At 47.9% G+C, this 18314-nt stretch overlaps 1 protein-coding gene across 1 annotated transcript; it reads left to right on the plus strand.

Annotated features, from left to right (window-relative positions):
* Positions 1 to 6055: 6055 nt before the first annotated feature.
* On the plus strand, positions 6056 to 17798 carry LOC308672216 (protein RoBo-1-like; the record flags this gene model as incomplete). The annotated part of the gene is made up of 5 exons (XM_081334939.1): positions 6056 to 6101; positions 8436 to 8555; positions 14947 to 15102; positions 16825 to 16968; positions 17596 to 17798. 5 exons carry the CDS (start codon positions 6056 to 6058, stop codon positions 17796 to 17798), a joined length of 669 nt encoding a protein of 222 aa, XP_081191065.1.
* Positions 17799 to 18314: the final 516 nt, after the last annotated feature.

The raw sequence follows: 18314 nt of genomic DNA on the forward strand, positions 1-18314 counted from the left end.
ACGGGGTGAAAAAAAAGTGCCTTTCTTTGACCTTATGGCATCAGCTGCAGGGTGGGGCACCATAGGTATTAGCTATGCAAGTCTTTTGAGTTGGCTCTCATGGCTAAATGGAAATCTCGATGGTTTGCATAAACAAAAAGTCCCTAACTGGTATGATTTCTAGAGAGAACCAATTTTCACCAGGATGGCAAGAATCGCCTCAAGCCACAGCCGCTGCAGTAGATCCAAATGCTGCCAATGTGTTTTTTTTTTGGGGGGGGGACATGGCCCTCCAGTCAGGAACAGGAGATTTCTCTCTCTGCCCTGCTGGTGGACCTGAAGATGGTGGACTTTATGATCTTGCGTTTTCATCCAGAATTGTCCAGTGGAGTTTCCTCCGGGCTTCGGAGACATCAAAGTGGGGAAGGCTGTTCCAAAACAGGTTGTGCACGCCGAGCTGATGCGATGTTAGCCAACCTTGTTGCGAGGAATCAAATTGGTCAAAAATCACACTCCTTGCATTTCGCTGCACGAATACCGGTTGGATCTACTTCCTTTTTCATTCAGCTAAGACAACTAGAACCAAGGATCGCTGTAAGCTGCCCAGAGTCCCTGTGATAGCGAGGTGGGCGGTGTATAAATTTATGCAAAGATGGGCAATCAATGCAGATTCGTGGGAGAATCTGTTCTCCACGTTGTGGAGGCTGACTAACGGTTTCTGCCTTTTTTCCTGTGTGGTTCTCCCGTGCCGATGTCACTGAATTTCCTAGTCTGCAAAAGGATGTTCAGGAATCTTCAAAATGAGGGATGTAGGGGACACAAAAGAGAGCTCAAAAGACCCCTTATTAAAGAAAACGCAGTTTGCAGAGATGCTGTGTTCCGAGGTGTGAGTCTTTCTGTAAAAAAGGCATTTTGGAGAACTCCATCGCTCTAGTACCTTTTACAGGAAATAGTTTTGGAGAAGAGAGAAATGCACCCACGAGTCTATCTCGGACCAAGCCTTTCTTCCCAATGCTCCAGATTTTGGAACTGGCATAAGGATGTTTGAATCCAAAGATGAAGAACTTGAGTACCAAGAACTGTATGTGGTCCTCAAAAAATGGGTGTGGTTAGCTATACCCCTTCCACTGACAGAAGGGAAAAATTAATAAACACATGACCAAGGAGTAATCAGATGAATTAATTTTAATGAAAGCCATGTACGAATGAATTGAAATCACACGTAATTTTCATCCCCGTTATTTTGAGAAGGGCAGTTCCTAGCATGCCATAACTGAATGGGGTTCTCGTTCCATAAGAAATTTCATGCTCGCAAGTATGGGAAGGGGAAGGACTGTTCCCAGGAACAAAACAGTAATCTTTACAAGGCAACCAAGCTCGGAGAGCATCAAGGACTCCTCGCTTCAACCCGAGCTACAAATATTCTCCTTTATTGACCATTTTTATTTCATTTTTGGGCACTATTGAACACTTAGGCCAGGTCTATCCAGATCATTTTTCATTCCATTAGCTGAGTTCAGAGAACAAACTTAACCTCTTCCCCATTAATTTAGTCAAAGTTCCTGACTGTTGATCTGGCTGCATACAATCCGACTACAGGTGTGAGGGTGGAGAGTTTTAGGGATATCCTGGACACAGTTGATGGATTAAGAGCAGGTAGCCAATCTTGGTAGAACATCACTGCCCTCCTGTGGCCAATGAGAGGGGTTGTGAGGAGTAGACAACCAACTATTATTATTTTTCCCCCCTCCTTTCCCCTTTTCTTGGTTCTGTTGCATTAGCTCATTGGCTATGCCAAGGTAAGAATTCCAGTTTGACACAGCGCATTGATATTAAAGCCCAGATTTCAACACTTTTCCTAAGAGGTTACGCTGAAGAATTGCTTCTGCATGCAATTCAGAGTACTGATTGTCACTACAGGGCTTGTGACTCCTGTGGTTTCTGCCTGCTCAGTAAGGTTGGATAGATTCCTAATGTACAAGGTTCCATTAATCTTTGAAAAATGGCCTTACTACCAGGCTTATAGTTGGATTGTCTGATGAGTCCCTGGCGGTTTTATTTTGTCATGTAATGCGTGATTTTGCCTAACTGCACATGCCCTTTTGTTTTTCGTTGCCTTCTTCTGCTTTGAACTATGGAAGCCCTCCGGAGCCATTTGGAAACCAGGCAGCATTCCAGAATCAATCGATCAAACAAAGAGCTAATGTGCAAAATTTGTGTGAAGAGTTACTTTAATAATAATATCTGTCTGGTGGTGAGGTGCATGGACTCAGTTACAATGAGTGGACCGTTGGAAGATCTGAAGGACCAGATTGGGACCAGATTGGAAGAGCATCAGTCTAAGTCAGAGGTCCCCAAACATTTGGGCACCAGGGACCGGTGACATGGAGAATGGTTTTTTCATGGACCAGAGGAGGTGTGGTTTCGAATACTGCCTGCATCCAGAGGATGGAGCTGTGCTTGTTTGTGCGGCCCGCTTGCTGGCATGCTGCGGACCGGTGCCGGTCCATGGACCAGGGCTTGAGGACCCCTGATCTATAAGTGGTTGTTAAGAATCAACAACTCAATGGCACATCAGTGTGTGTGTGTGTGTGTGTGTATGTATGTGTGCATGCACATGATAATAATAGATCATCTGGAAATAGCTTATGAGACGTGAAAGTGTGTCACAACAGGGAGAAACTTCAGAGGTTATTTTGTTATTTTGTAGTACATAAATATGCTGCCTTTACAGATATGTGCCATTGAGGACCTCAAGGACTTTGGGGCTGCAATGTTGTGTTCAAGGAGGGACAGGTTTTACAGAGGTATGGTTATCTTAATGCAGGGGTCTTCAAACACGACCCTTTTATGACTTGCGGACTTCAACTCCCAGAATTCCTCAGCTGGGCATGCGGAATTCTGGGAGTTGAAGTCCACAAGTCATAAAAGGGCCAGGTTTGAAGACCCCTGTCTTAAAGCTGCCAAGTTTGAAAAACACCGTTCTACTCTAACTTGTCTTAATGGGATTGTGTAAGAGAAAAATCCTTCTTACAGCCTAGAAGAAAAGATAGCATACTGGTATAAGGAAACATATAGATCACCTGCTCAACTGGTATGTAGATAAGTAGAGCACGTGGTAATAATTACAGTATTAAGAGAACTTGCTTTTCCCTGTGATTAATGTTCTGGAGACGTGGTGGCTCAGCGGGTTAGGACGCTGAGCTTGTCGGTCAGAAGGTCGGCAGTTTGGCGGGTCGAATCCCAAGTGCCACGTAGCAGAGTGAGCGCCTGTTACTCGTCCCAGCTTCTGCCAACCTAGCAGTTTGAAAGCACGTAAAAATGCAAGTAGAAAAATAGGGACCACTACGGTGGGAAGGTAACAGCGTTCTGTGCGCCTTTGGCGTCTAGTCATGCCGGCCACATGACCACGGAGACGTCCTCAGACAAGTGCTGGCTCTTCGGCTTTGAAACGGAGATGAGCACCGGCCCCTAGAGTCGGAAACAACTAGCATGCATGTGCGGGGGAACCTTTACCTTTATGCATGTGATATTTTATGCGGCTGATCTTGGCTTTTAAAGCTTGAAACTGATCTTCTCTAGAACTTTCCAAGTCCAATTTGCCTTCGATCAAGATGTTTCTGCTGAGTTATGGAGCTCTGAAACATATAATGTAGCATGTCTCCAAATGTGTTGAAAGTAAGTGTTGGGTCTGTTTTTTTCTTCTAGGAAACAAACCCTGTTTTTATTCCGGACATGTACCGGCATTTTTTTTTAAAGAAGGACAGAAACTTGGAAACAAGGCAAGAAGCAATGTTGGCGATTCTTTAGCTAAGGCACAGTGGTTAGAATGCAGTACTGCAGGCTAACTCTGCCCACAGTCTGGAGTTCGATCCTGATGGGGTTTGAGGCTGACTCAGCCTACTGTCCTTCCAAGGTTGGTAAAATGAGGACCCAGGTGTTGGGGACAATACGCTGACTTTGTAAACTGCTCAGAGAGTGCTGTAAAGCACGATGAAGTGGTATATTGCTAAGGCACCACTGGATGCATTGAAAAGCCTATGGGAGATGTGTACATTTTCTGCACTTGTTTCTCATCAGCTTGAGAGTATTAAATGCTCCCACCCTCACCCTCCAGGAAGCACAGCAGATTGATTGGATGGTGATCTTTGGCTTGCAGATATGACCTTAATTTTCCCAGGTGGCACCGAATAATCTTTCTGGGTGGACCCGTCGATCCACATTCTCTGTCACACTAGATTATATGGGATGGGTGTTTCCCTTTGGCAATGAACAGCAGGTGGAGGTGAAAGGCCTGAAGTTTATCATCTGAAATTAGGAGCTGGCCTTCATTGATGGAGAAATGTCTTTGATCGGGCCGTTCTGGAGGGCCAGCTTTCTCACAGTGGCAGAGCGTGTGAAGACATTGTTCAAGAGACAATTGATAGTTGCTCCAAGAGATCTAATCTAATTTCCCTTCCCTTCCCTTCCCTTCCCTCCCCTTCCCTTCCCTTCCCTCCCCTCCCCTCCCCTCCCCTCCCCTCCCCTCTCCTCCCCTCCCCTCCCCTCCCCTCCTCTCCTCTCCTCTCCTCTCCTCTCCTCTCCTCTCCTCTCCTCTCCTCTCCTCTTCCCTTCCCTTCCCTTCCCTTCCCTTCCCTTCCCTTCCCTTCTCTTCTCATGAAAGAGCCAAGGTTCCCCACCCCTGATCTAGGCCAACAGTGGCATTCAGTAGCAGCCTCAAGGCTGGGCCTGAAGTGGAGGCGCAGGCCTCAACCTTAGCTCCAGGCCAGGCTGCCACTCAAAAAGGCTGCCTCACGCCATTCCCCAAGGCACGTGAGCCTTGGAGAATGGCACAATTACCCACGGCCCAGCCAGAACCTGCCACACCCCGTTTATCTTTGTGCATCTTTTCTGTCTGTTGACAGACCCCTGAGGCTGCTCTGGGTTGCACAAGGCCTTCATTCTTGAAGTGACTTCAAAGAGTGCCCTTCCATGGCCTCTGCGGCCCCCTCCCAAAGCCTCACGCAAACATGCCCCATTCTTGCAGAAATTTCAAAGCTCCCAGATGCCATGTAGGAGCATGGTGCTCGTGTGCAACCTCTGGAGGGTCCAGAGGCCAGGTGAGAACTCAACCCATTCTCATGTGGCCTGCACAGGCTTCTGAAAATTGCACAAGAACAGGGTGTGTTTTCGAGAATAGTTGTCAGGTGTTGGTGAACACTGGCCAGTCACCCAAAATGTTATGGCATGTCCCCGTTCACAGGAGTGTCATGGGTTTGCCATCCTTTTCCCAGGGTCAGGGCTCAGCTATGTCCCTCTGAGTCTGCCTCTCTTGTGCTAAAGCAAGAGAGATTTAGTTTCAGCAGCTCTTGCCATTAATCCCCGAAGCACACCTGCGTCTCTTGTGGGGAGGCTACTTAAGAGAGTTAAGAGACGTCCTGTATTTTTGGGCCACGTTGGATGACAGCGAGTGGATTTCGCAGAAGACTCAGCTTCAAGGCTTCAACCACTCGAGTGTCTGCCTCCTGGTCAAGAACAACTTCAGCCTGTGTGGAAATCACTGAATAGACTCCGCGCAAGGGTGGGAAGATCAAAAGATCATCTAAGAAAATGTGGCTTTCCCACAGAAGATAACCTGTGTGAACCTAGATTCAGACAATCCATCTCACGCATGCCCTTCAACATGCATGGAGGAAGACTTCATGTCGGCAAGAGAAAACACGGTCAACTTGGCCCCAATACTGGGTTGAACGTCGTTTAGTTTTAATCCTATTTATTTTACATACTTTTTACACGTGCTATCCTTTGATGATCTATTTTATTTGCACAATATTGAAAGTTATGTGTCTATAATTTGAAGGCATTTCCGACACACAAAAAAGAAAGCTTCAAGGCATCCATGCAACAGAGGACAACTTTGAAAGCCCGCAGACAGGTTTGCCTGGGGCATCCCAAAAGCACGGAGTTGCCCAACCCAGACCTTTGCTCCTTGAGTAATCCTCTGTTGCTGTTGGCCAGGGATCTTGTTCGCTAGGGAAGAACAAGAGAGAGCTTCTGGCTTGGCTTCCAGAAACCAGCTGAGCTCTCAAATAACACCATGTACTCTCTTGCTCTTTGCCTCCTGGTCCCACTCCTACATCCAGGTAAGTCCTTTGGATTGACAAGAGCTTTGCAGGATGACTTTCGGCCATGGAGGGGGTGCTCCTGGCTTTTCCAGGTGCACTGCAGGATTTTTTGTTTCTCTCTCTTCCATTTCTAATTACTCCGGTTTGCGAACACACTCTTGGAAACCGTTCTTGGAAGATGAAGTGGCTTGATTGGCAACAATAAGTGATGTGAAATGCTTGGCTTTGGAAGCGAGTCCCCACTTCCTGCAAATTCTCCAGGCTCTCAGAGAAACCAATCAGGCTGGCTTTGTTTGAGCAGGTGGCAACCTTATTTGAGAAAGCTTGTCCGGTGTTTGGATGCAGGTTTACAGAAGAAGGGAATAAAGAATGGCCAAGGAGGGTGGTTTTTCCTGAATCAAGCTAGGCGGAAGAGAGTTGAGCCATTGTTTGCTAGAAATCTTTTGACGAGGCTTATATGAGGACATCATCCTGTCTTATAGTTGTGGGGGAACCAGGCGACATCTTCTTCCTGGTTCTCTGGAGGAGGAAGAACTGGGTCTGTGAAACTAATCAAGGAGAGATGCAACCTAGAAGTAAGGAGAAACTTCCTGACAGTTAGAACAATTAATCAGTGGAACAACCTGCCTCCAGAAGCGGTGAATGCTCCAACACTGGAAGTTTTTAAGAAGAGGCTGGACAGCCATTTGTCTGAAATGCTATAGGGTTATCTGCTTGAGCAGGGGTTGGGGTAGAAGGCTTCCAAGGTCCCTTCCAACTTTGTTATTCTGTAGCAAGATGAGCAGCAAGCAAAACAGATAGATGACAGATAGATCTGTTAGAACAACTAACCAGTGGAACAACCTGCCTCCAGAAGCAGTGAATGCATTAAGAAGAGACTGGACAGCCATTTCTCTGAAATTGTATAGGGTTTTCTGCCTGAGCAGATGGTTGGACTAGATGACCTCCAAGATCCCTTCCAACTACTTCTTCTTCTTCTTCTTCTTCTTCTTCTTCTTCTTCTTCTTCTTCTTCTTCTTCTTCTTCTTCTTCTTCTTCTTCTTCTTCTTCTTCTTCTTCTTCTTCTTCTTCATCATCATCATCATCATCATCATCATCATCATCATCATCATTATTATTATTATTATTATTATTATTATTATTATTATTATTATTATTATTATTATACAAGAAACAGATAAACCATCATGAAATTAGGACCTTCTTCCTTCATGGACTTTCCCCCACTCTTCTATTCCAAGAGCTGGTGGACATCACCAGTTGCAGACACCAAGTTATGCGAATCTCTTCTTGTTAGCTGGGGTCATGAGGATCTCAGCAGAAGCAATAGCTTTCTGTCCCAATGTGGGGGAAAATTATTTGCTTTAAGAACGAGAGAGCCATGATCTGAAAGAAAGAGGCAGGCCACGTTTCTGGGAAGGCAATGGCAAAATTGGTCTTTCTCTTCTTCTGTTCTCATTGATACGACATGATCCCATCAGGAAGTGCCTACAAAATGGCTAAAGATGGCAGATAGCCAGCTCTGGATTAGCCATTAAGCAAAATAAGCACCTGCATAGGGTACCAAGGGAATGGGGCCAACCCAGAGGTCCCCCCCCCTTTTAGCTGTGATACCCTTAACTCTTTCTTTGCCATACTTGACTTTGGTCAGGTTTTCTTTGTAATTGTCCTTATTTACCATCAGGTTGCTCAGCTCAGTCTCTAATGAGGAACAGCAGAAGTTTAATGTGGTTTAAGAAATGTTTGTTTTGCATTTGCTTAAAGAAATCTGAGCAGCAAGGCTACGTGTGATTCAATACTGTCAATTTGGTCCATGTGAAATACGAGATTCTTTGCAATTCTACCCAGCTGCCCTTCTCTTCTCTTGTTCTTTTTTTTTGATATGTTTATCCATTTTATTTTTTTTTCTAATCCTTAGCTCAGCCTTAAGACTTAATAGTTCTGCAAAAGGTAGGGTGGGTTGAGTTGACTCAGCTCCAAAACTGGCAAGGAATTGGGGTGTTGGTTCAGACTGTTCATTGACCATAACTCATCTGGGTGGGTCCTTTTTTATTTTATTTTTTAAATTATTGATTTTTGGCAAAGTTCGTGAGTTTTTAAAAGTAGAACCATTAGTGGAAGTTCAACAGGGAACAATGATTTAATGTAATCAAGTCCTCAAGCTGTAGAATGAGAAGTCTTTGCTGGCATGCCAAATGCTGTAAAATTTTTCTAAAGAGGTTTCAGATATAAGTCACAAATCCAGTTGCTTCCTGAAAAAGGACCTCTGGGACAGTCTCGAACCTGGAGGACTGAGAATAGACATCCTCAGAGATGATTGCATTCACTTTCTTTCAACATCTCTCTCTGTAGTGGATGCCATTTTCTGCTTTAATTGTACCAGCAGAGAAGGTTATAACTGCAGCACAGCTCAGCAGAAATGTCCATTTACGGTCAACAGCTGTATCACCATTGCCCGGGATGATGACACAGGTCTGTAACAATCTTTCAGTCTGTCTCTAAAACAAATTTGTCTAGAAAATAATTGTTTATCTCTCTTTTTTTTGTCCCTATCTGTTCTTAACTTCTATTTTTTTTTCTGGAGGACTGAGGATAGTTTTACATTTAGCCTAAGGCCATGAGCCAAGATATTTATTTGCACCGATTCTTCTCTGAGGTTGGTAAGCCATCTTTCCCCACATTGCTATCTGAAATGCATTACTTGATTTGGAGTACAGAGATAGGATGTGGTCCCTTCTGCATAAAAATGGTTTGTTCGGTCACTGAGTTATGTCTGTGGGCTCAAGGCTGCCCATAGCAAGCCCTATCTCTCCAGTGTGAAGATACAGAAGGATCTTGACAGACTTGAACCTTGGGCGCTATCTAACAAAATGAAATTCAATGGTGAAAAAAGTAAGGTTCTACATTTAGGCAAGAAAAACCAAATGCACAGGTATAGCATAGGTGGTATCTTGCTCAACAGTAGAAACTGTGAGAGAGATTTTGGAGTCCTAGTGGACAATCACTTAAATATTTGGCACCCAGCCATGTGCTGCAGCTGCCAAAAAAGCCAACACAGTGCTAGGCTGCTTTAACAGAGGGATAGAATCAAGATCACATGAAGTATTAATAACGCTTTACAATGCCTTGGTAAGGCCACACTTGGAAAACTGCATCCAGTTTTGGTCAGCACGATGTAAAAAAGATGTTGAGACTCTAAAAAGAGTGCAGAGAAGAGCAACAAAGACGATAAGGGGACTGGAGGCTAAAACATACGAGGAATGGTTGCCGGACTTGTGTACATCTATTTTAATGAAAAGAAGGGTGAGGGGTGACATGATAGCAGTCTTCCAATCTCTAAGGGGTTGCCACAAAGAAGAGGGAGTCAAGCTATTTTCCAAAGCCCCTGAAGGCAGGACAAGAAGCAACGGATGGAAACTAATCAAGGAGAGAAGCAACCTAGAACTAAGGAGAAATTTCCTGACAGTTAGAACAATTAACCAGTGGAACTCCTTGCCTCCAGAAGCTGTGAATGCTCCAACACTGGAAGTTTTTTTCAGAAGAGATGGGACAATCGTTTGTCTGAAATGTTACAGGGTTTCCTGCCTGAACAGAGGGTTGGACTAGATGACCTCCAAGGTCCCTTCCAACTCTGTTATTCTATTCTATTATCCCCAACACACATGGTCATTATCAATATAGAATCCTAGGGCTGGAAGGGACCTTGAAGGTCTTCTAGTCCAATCCCCTACTTAAGGCAGGAGACTTTATGGCTTTCAAAAAAGTTGCAAAGTAAATTCATCAGGTTTGCCACAATATATGCAGATGAGAGTCAGAATGGAAAGTTAAAAAAAAAGTCTATTTACCAGCCCACACTGGACCAGCACGGCATAGGGGTAGCCCTTGACTTGTGACCTATCCCTGTAGAGGAAAAGAAGGACCATTGCCAAAGGCATACCTGTTCCAGGAATTGACCTAACTCAGGGGTAGGCAACCTTGGCTCTTTTATGACTCGTGGACTTCAACTCCCAGAATTCCTGAGCCAGCATGGCTCAGCATGGAAACCTCTCCCTTTACCCTCAGCATAGCTGGCTCAGAAATTCTGGGAGTTGAAGTCCACAAGTCATAGAGCGGCCTAGGCCTAGGCCAGGGGTAGGCAACCTTGGTTCTTTTATGACTCATTTATTTTATTTTTTTATTTTTATTTATTCACATTTATATACCGCCCTATTCCCTGAGGACTCAGGGCGGTTTACAGGAAATTAAAAAATCCACCATACAAAAGTTAAAAAACCAAATTAAAAAATATTAAATTGACCCTGTATACTTAAAACCCCAATTAAAATTTCTCCTCAGCCTGGGCCCGAGAGCTCAAAGAGCCAGGTCTTCAGGCCCCGGCGGAATGATCGGAGGTCGGGGGCAGTCCTCAGCTCCACCGGCAGCTGGTTCCAGAGGGCAGGCGCTCCCACTGAGAAGGCCCTATCCCTGGGTGTCACCCGCCGGCAATCTCTCACCGGCGGCACCCTGAGCAGACCCTCCCTGTGGGAGCGCACTGGGCGAAGGGCGTTTGATGCCGGCAGCAGGTGTTCCCTCAAATAGCCCGGACCCAGGCCATGTAGGGCTTTATAGGTAATAACCAGCACCTTGAATTTCACCCGGAGGGCAACCGGAAGCCAATGCAGCTCACGGAGTAGAGGTGTTACATGGGAGTATCGGGAGACCCCCATTACAACTCGCGCGGCCGCATTCTGCACCAGTTGAAGCCTCCGAGTGGTCTTCAAGGGCAGCCCCATGTAGAGAGCGTTACAGTAGTCCAGACGGGAGGTAACAAGCGCATGAGTAACTGTGCGTAGGGCGTCTCGGTCCAGATAGGGACGCAACTGGCGCACCAGGCGAACCTGTGCAAAAGCCCCCCTGGTCACGGCTCCTATGTGGTCTTCAAAATTGAGCCGTGAGTCCAGGAGGACGCCCAAGTTGCGAGCCCTATCAACGGGGGGTAACACCTCACCCCCCATCGTTAGAGGTGGAATAAGTTGGTTAACCCGAGATGCCGATATGCACAGCCACTCAGTCTTGGCGGGATTGAGACGAAGCCTGTTTCTCCCCATCCAGACCTGAACCGCCTCCAGGCACCGGGACATCACGGAGAGGGCATCGCTGGGTTGGTTCGGGGTGGAAAGAAAAAGTTGGGTATCATCAGCGTACTGGTGATACCCCACCCCGAAACCACGAATGATCTCGCCCAGCGGCTTCATATAGATGTTGAACAGGAGAGGCGAGAGGACCGACCCCTGAGGAACTCCACAAATGAGAGACCTCGGGGCGGATCTCTGCCCTCCTGTCAACACCGACTGCGAGCGGCCCTGGAGGTAGGAGGAGAACCACCGTAGAACGGTGCCTCCCACTCCCAACCCCCTGAGACGCCGCAGCAGGATACCATGGTCGATGGTATCGAAAGCCGCTGAGAGATCTAATAGGACCAGGACAGAGGAGCAACCCCTGTCCCTAGCCCTCCAGAGATCATTCACCAGCGCGACCAATGCCGTCTCCGTGCTGTGTCCGGGCCTGAAGCCCGATTGGTACGGGTCCAGATAATCAGTTTCCTCCAGGAACAGAGGGAGCTGATGCGCCACCACACTCTCAACAACCTTCGCCAGAAAGCGAAGGTTGGAGACTGGACGATAGTTGTTTAAAACAGCCGGGTCCAAAGCAGGCTTCTTGAGAAGGGGCCTCACCACCGCCTCCTTCAAGGCGGCAGGGAAGACACCCTCCTTCAAAGAAGCAGTTATTACTGCATGGAACCAGCCTCGTGTTCCCTCCCGAGCCGCATAAGCTAGCCAGGAGGGGCACGGATCCAACAAACAGGTGGTGGTGCTCAGTCTCCCCATGATCCTGTCCACATCATCAGGGGAAACAGGGTCGAACTCAGTCCAGATAACATGCTCAAGACCGCCTGATTCCTCCACGTCAGACTCTGCCCAGTCAGAGTCCAGACCGGTCCGGATCCGAGCGATTTTGTCCGCCAGATGATGACTAAACTCCTCGGCTCGTCCCTGCAAGGGATCCTCTCTCACCTCCTGGTTAAGGAGGGAGCGAGTCACCCTAAACAGGGCGGCCGGGCGATTATCTGCGGACGCGATAAGGGCGGCAAAGTAGTTAGACTTCGCCGTCCTTATCGCCGCAAGATAAGACCTTATAAAGGTTCTTAACTGCAATCGGTCGGATTCGGATCGGCTGGATCTCCAACCGCTCTCTAGACCTCGTCTCCGACGCTTCATCTCCCGGAGCTCCACAGAGAACCATGGGGCCCAACGGGATCTGCGCCGGGTCAGAGGTCGCATGGGTACAACGCAGTCAATTGCCCTGGTGGCAGCCGTTTCCCAGGCCTCCACCAGAGCATCGACTGGGCTGTGGGTAAGGGTGATAGGTATAGGCCCAAGCGCCCTCTGGAACCGATCCGGGTCCATTAGGCGCCTGGGGCGGAACCACCTGGACGGTTCCGCCGCCCAGCGGCGGGGGGTGGCATGCCGGAAAACCAGCCTCAGGAGGTGGTGATCTGACCATGACAGGGGGGTGATGGACGGGGAACCCCCTCCCAGATCGTCCAACCACTGTCCAGACAGGAACACCAGGTCGAGAGTATGATCCCCCTCATGGGTCGGGCCCTCAATAACCTGGGTCAGGCCCATGGCTGTCATGGAAGCCATGAACTCCCGAGCCAACTCCGACGACCCTCCCAGTGACGGCAGGTTGAAGTCACCCAGGACTATAAGCCTGGGGAACTCCACTGCCAACCCTGAGAGGGCGTCGAGCAGCTCAGGCAGGGCTGTTGCCACACAGCTGGGCGCCAGGTATGTAAGCAACAAGCCCAACTGAACCCGAGGACCACATCTCAAGAGGAGGGATTCACTCCCAGCCATCTGGACAATGGTGGCCTCCCGGGGACACAAAGTCTCCCGAATAACCACTGCCACTCCACCACCCCTGCCCTGAGCCCGCGGCTGGTGCAGCACCCGGAAACCCGGCGGGCATAACTCGGTGAGAGGCACCCCTCCCTCCGAGCCCAGCCAAGTTTCCGTGATGCACGCTAGATCCGCACATTCCTCCTCGATCAGGTCACGGATGAGGGGAGCTTTGTTGACTACGGATCTAGCGTTAAAATAGACCAACCTGAGCTCAGGGGCCTGATCACCCTCATCCCCGGGTAAGAGGGTGCTAACCGGAGGGTCGGAGCGCGCCACCGCTCGGAGATAGCGGGGGCGCGATCCCAGGTGTTGATATGGCCCTCCGCGCAAACACCTGCTGCCTTTCCCTATCGCCGTGGGGATTTGAAGCCCCACCCCCACATTCCCAGAACCAGCAGCCACCTCCTCCGACCCCGTCCCGTCGGGACCTCTAACAGGTCCAGACTGAGTGCCGGTTAAAGATTCCCTCCCTCCCCTCCCCTCCCTCCCCCTCCCTAACCTTTTAAAATAACCGGCTAAAAATTTTATCAGGGGCCTCTTAGTACGTCTCCACTCGAGGCCCCTAGTTAAGCCCAGCCACCTCTCGGAGCCCCAGCAATTGGGTCCGTCATCAAGGGGAATGTTAGAAAAGAAGGCTGGTCGTATCCAAGAGGGAGAAACCCCTCTGAGGGCGCACAAGTCCGAACCAGAGTATTGTAAACGAGCCATGAGATGGAACTGTCTATATGAGCCATTGTTCACAAATGGGGTCAAAAGATGTTAAGCTGATGGGATGTTAGTTCAGATGTAAAGAACATTAAGTCCGGAACGTGTCTTCATCCAGCAGTCTGCCAATCCGGCTCTGCTCTCACCTGAGCCGGTCCAGACAAGAGCTCATGACTGTCCTCTCACCTAGCCATGAAATCCAGCCTGGGATGGATAGGGGCAGCGTTGCTGGGGAGGCAAAAGTCCACCTTGCTAGTCTCTCACACCAGTAGGGGATTCATAGCCAGTCCAGAGCCGCCCTCTCACCACGGCCTGTCCAAGACTCCTTCCGGAACATCATAGGGAGGTCACGGGAACAGGAGAAAAAGTGTCCCAAGTCCTGTTCCAGCATCCAGTCCATCTTAGAAAGTAGCAAGCAGACCATCCAGCACACAAATCCATTTCTAGGGCTGCAGGGAGCTCAGTTATAAATGTCAGATGCTCAGGTTCAAGCAGCCAAATCTCTATCATCCTCTGAAAAAAAGGAGACAGAAAAGTCTCTCCCATAGCCTCCACGCCGAAACGGGAATCCGCAGCCATTTTATAAGCGGAAAGGCCAGGAACAACAGACAGGAGCAGAGAGATCCACACGGCTGCAGACGGCGCCCTCCAACCGGGTTCAGGCGCCTGATGATCCATCCAGAGGTCCGCAGCAGGATCCTAGGCTGCCGAGGTCATCTCCATCTGAAAAGCTTCCACAACGCCCGAGGAAGGGAGAGCGAGCAATCAGCACAGCGCCTAACAGCTGATCCTGAGCACCAGCTGATCGGCGGCAAGCTACAGGCTGCCCGGCTGCTGCCGCTGCCGCTTCTACTTCTCTGGGGGGGGGAAAGGCTCCACACCGCGAAACGGTGCTAGCCTGTTGTTCTTGCACCCCCCCTCCGAATATGTCCTACGGCTGGGCTTTCGTGAACCTCACCAGTCCCCATTGTGTAGGCTCACCGCAGAGCTCAACGAACGCCGCCCGTGGTCGCCGCCATCTTGGGCAAAAAAAACTCATGGACTTCAACTCCCAGAATTCCTGAGCCAGCATGGCTCAGCATGGAAATCTCTCCCTTTCCCCTCAGCACGGCTGGCTCGCGAATTCTGGGAGTTGAAGTCCACGAGTCATAAAAGAACCAAGGTTGCCTTGACCCTTGACCTAACTGTTTAATTGATCTGACTTCCATCCCCAGGGACACAAGACGTAGAAAACCCAGTTTACGAGAAGAAGTGCAACTCTGACGATCGATTGTGCAACCAGTTTTATGGGTTGATGGCAGGGGATTTTCGCATGCGGTGGAACTCCAGCTGCTGCCGTGCCGACCTCTGCAACATTAAGGAAATAACGGGTAAAGAACTGGGGTGGTTTCAATCAAAGAAGCCAGGCAGGTCGGATTAAGCAGCACGTGAACGATTCTTTTAAAGCAGGTTTCCGACAAAGGCAGCCATCTTCCCTAGAAAGCCCTTGAGGCATTGCTAATTGGTACCTATCCATTGTTGCTTATCCTTGGGGTGGCTCTGGGGAGATTAATTCCAAGGTCATTTGGATGGCCCCTGAGGTACTTTCCTGTCCCATGAATATCAGTAAGCCCTTTGGGATGGGAAACCCTCCCCCCCCCTGCAAAATGTGGGGAACGGTTCTCAATCTGAAAGAAAGCACCAGGAGGTGGCACACGAGCTCTTGAAACACAGCAAAACTATTCTGTGGCCACAGAGTGTGGCTTCCCCAGTTGCTACTTCCTGACAAATGACATCTGGAGGAGGCCATTTCTCCACAGTGAAGACAGGCAATATACAGCATAGAGATGTGACAATATGTGCTGTCAAGATCTGCTCCAGATCTCCAAAACATCCACGGGTCTCATAGAGCAGTAGTCCCCGATCTTTTTGTTGCACAGGGACCCGTTTCGTGGAAGACAATTTTTTTTCACAGAGCAGTGTGGCTTTTCTTTTCTAGACATGCTACCCAGATCCCATGCATGTTCAAATGAAGTTTTGCTGACTTGCACGGCCTGGTTCCTATTAGGCTATGGACTGGTACCGGTCCATGGCCGGGGGGGTGGGGGGTTGGGGACTCCTATCATAGGGCATTATTCAGAAGTGATTTGTCTAAGATGCCAAACTTTGTTTCAAGATGTGGGAAGTCAGCCCATCAGGGAAGGAAATATTAAAAGGGCAGAAAAATATATTTATTTATTTATTTATTTAAATTTATATACCGCCCTATTCCCGTAGGACTCAGGGCGGTTTACAGGGAAAATTAAAAGTTAAAATACATCACATACAATTAAAATTGATTAAAACTAAGATTAAATATATTTCCTCAAAGGATCTTAAAGAGGCAGAAAAGCATGCCCAGTTTTTCTTAATAGCCCCAAGTCTCCCTCCCCCAAACAGATGTAACAGCTCTGTAGAAATGCAGATGTAAATAATCCAGGAAGGTTGGAGGCCCCCAGCTAGAAGATTAAGAAGACAAAGACACCTAAAATCTACATACCCCACCCAAATTCTGAAACAGGACATAATAGGATTAACTCACAAATGCCAAAGGGACACAGGTCAAAATACATGACACAGGAAATACAAAGCCTCAAAACAGGAACAGGAAACCACTCCAAACAAAAGGCTCCAGAGGGTATAAAAACCCACCCCCTACATGTGCTCACTCTCTTTTCTTCCAGAGCCATCTTTCTGTCTGGCTCTCCTCTTCAATAAATTGCAACCTTCTTTCTAAAGCAGTTGCCATGTTGTTTATTCCCGGCTTGGACTGGACCCTGACGAAGACTTTTCCTTCAACAAATACAAGCATGCATCTGAAAGAAAAGTGGGGAAAGGGAAGACCTTTTCTTATATTTTTAAAAGCTAGTTTCAGTGAAGTCTTGCTGCTGGAGCTGGGAAGGAAATAACGGTGGGGTAAATTTGGTGGTATCCGTTGCACCCATCCAGTATGCTACAGCATACACAACCAACAAGGCCCTGAGCCTTTTTTTCCCCTTAGTCTAATCACTTGAGCAAATCATGGCCTATTTTAGAGATTCTCAGGTTCTTCTTTTGGGTCTCTCCGTCAATAGTTCAAAAAGCATCCCAGAATCGGAATGGAGTCCGCTGCAATTCGTGCTTTGCCCATGGCACAGATTTGTGTCTTAACAAGACTGAGATGGCCTGCACAGGTCTCATGACACACTGCATCCACTTTGCCACCCGCGCCAAGAAAGGTAAGTAGATAGAAAGAGGATAGAGGAGCTGCTATGGTGAAGAGCAAAATCTTTTGTCAATTGGAATTCTACTGTCAATAAGTAATCGTCAACTTCAAACCACATTTTGGGACCAGAATTGATGTTGCTAAGCAGGGCAATTGTTAGGTAAGTTGCACACCCAATTTGGGGGCAAGGGCTGGGGTTTGGCACAATTCTTAAGCAAATCACCGCAGTTGTTAAGTAAATCACATGGTTATTAAGCAAATCCCGTTTCTTTCATTGAATTTGCATGTCAGAAGGTTTCAGATGGCAATCACATGAACCTGGAGCATTGCAACACATTGTAAATGCATGCCGGTTGCCAAGCAGCCAAATTTGGATCACATGAGTGTGGGGATGCTGTGACGGCTGGGTCATAAGTCATTTTTTCCCCGAGCCGTTGTAACTTCGATCACTAAATGAATGGCTGTGAGTCAAGAGCTAGCCCTTGACTCCATCTTGGTCAAAGTGAATTTACAACCATGTTAATAAATATACAGAAACACAGCAGAATCAGAAACTCTCCATTATTCTCGGAAGAATTCTAGAGATAGTTCTATCCATTCAACCTGGTTAATCCTTTTCCTTTCCATCCTTCCAATGTAGAAGAATTCAAGGACCAACAGGTTGCCTTCACAGGATGCGCTACCAAGAACTTATGCGACATGGGAGCGGTGGCATTGTTTGTTGCTGGCCGCAACGTTGAAGTCACAACCAACATGTGCAGTTTTGCACCAGGAATTGTTTCTCGGTACAACTTGGTCCAGTCCTTTCTGGTGGGGTTTTTCCTTCTTAATATTTGCTTCTGAGTTTCTGCCTGCCTGGTCATCTTCTGTGGTCCCTCCATACTTCTTCTACGCTGTTGGTCTGCTTTCAGCTTCCCTCTCCGACAAATTGTTGTACCTTTGATTTTCCAAAGAACTGAGAAAGGCTGGCAAACTCTGGCACCAGTTTTCCAGTGGCTAAACACTCAACCTGAAACCTGAAGAAAGGGACTGATTTATGCACCCAGTTCCTCATTTCTTTGGTCCTGATCAGTGGGGAAGGCGTGGACTCTGTCCTTTGAAGGGTCCACAAACTCATGTCTTCCAGAAGAGCCAGACTGGCAAAGTCTGAGTAGAGGACATCAGAGTGATTTGACTGGATTTGAACCTGGGTGTCAAGGTTTTACTGTATGTAAGTGTGAAATATAAATGGAGGAGCAATTTGAGCATTTTGATACCTGCACCCTGGCCCCACTCAACGTTTCACACCGCAGCCCTCAGCCAGCCACTCAAGAAATTCTTCCTTCCCCTTTAATGGATAAAGAATTGGAACTGGACGAG

This window comes from Vipera berus (genome assembly GCF_964194415.1).
Source record: "Vipera berus genome assembly, chromosome: 9".
NCBI classification, from domain to species: Eukaryota; Metazoa; Chordata; class Lepidosauria; order Squamata; family Viperidae; genus Vipera; species Vipera berus.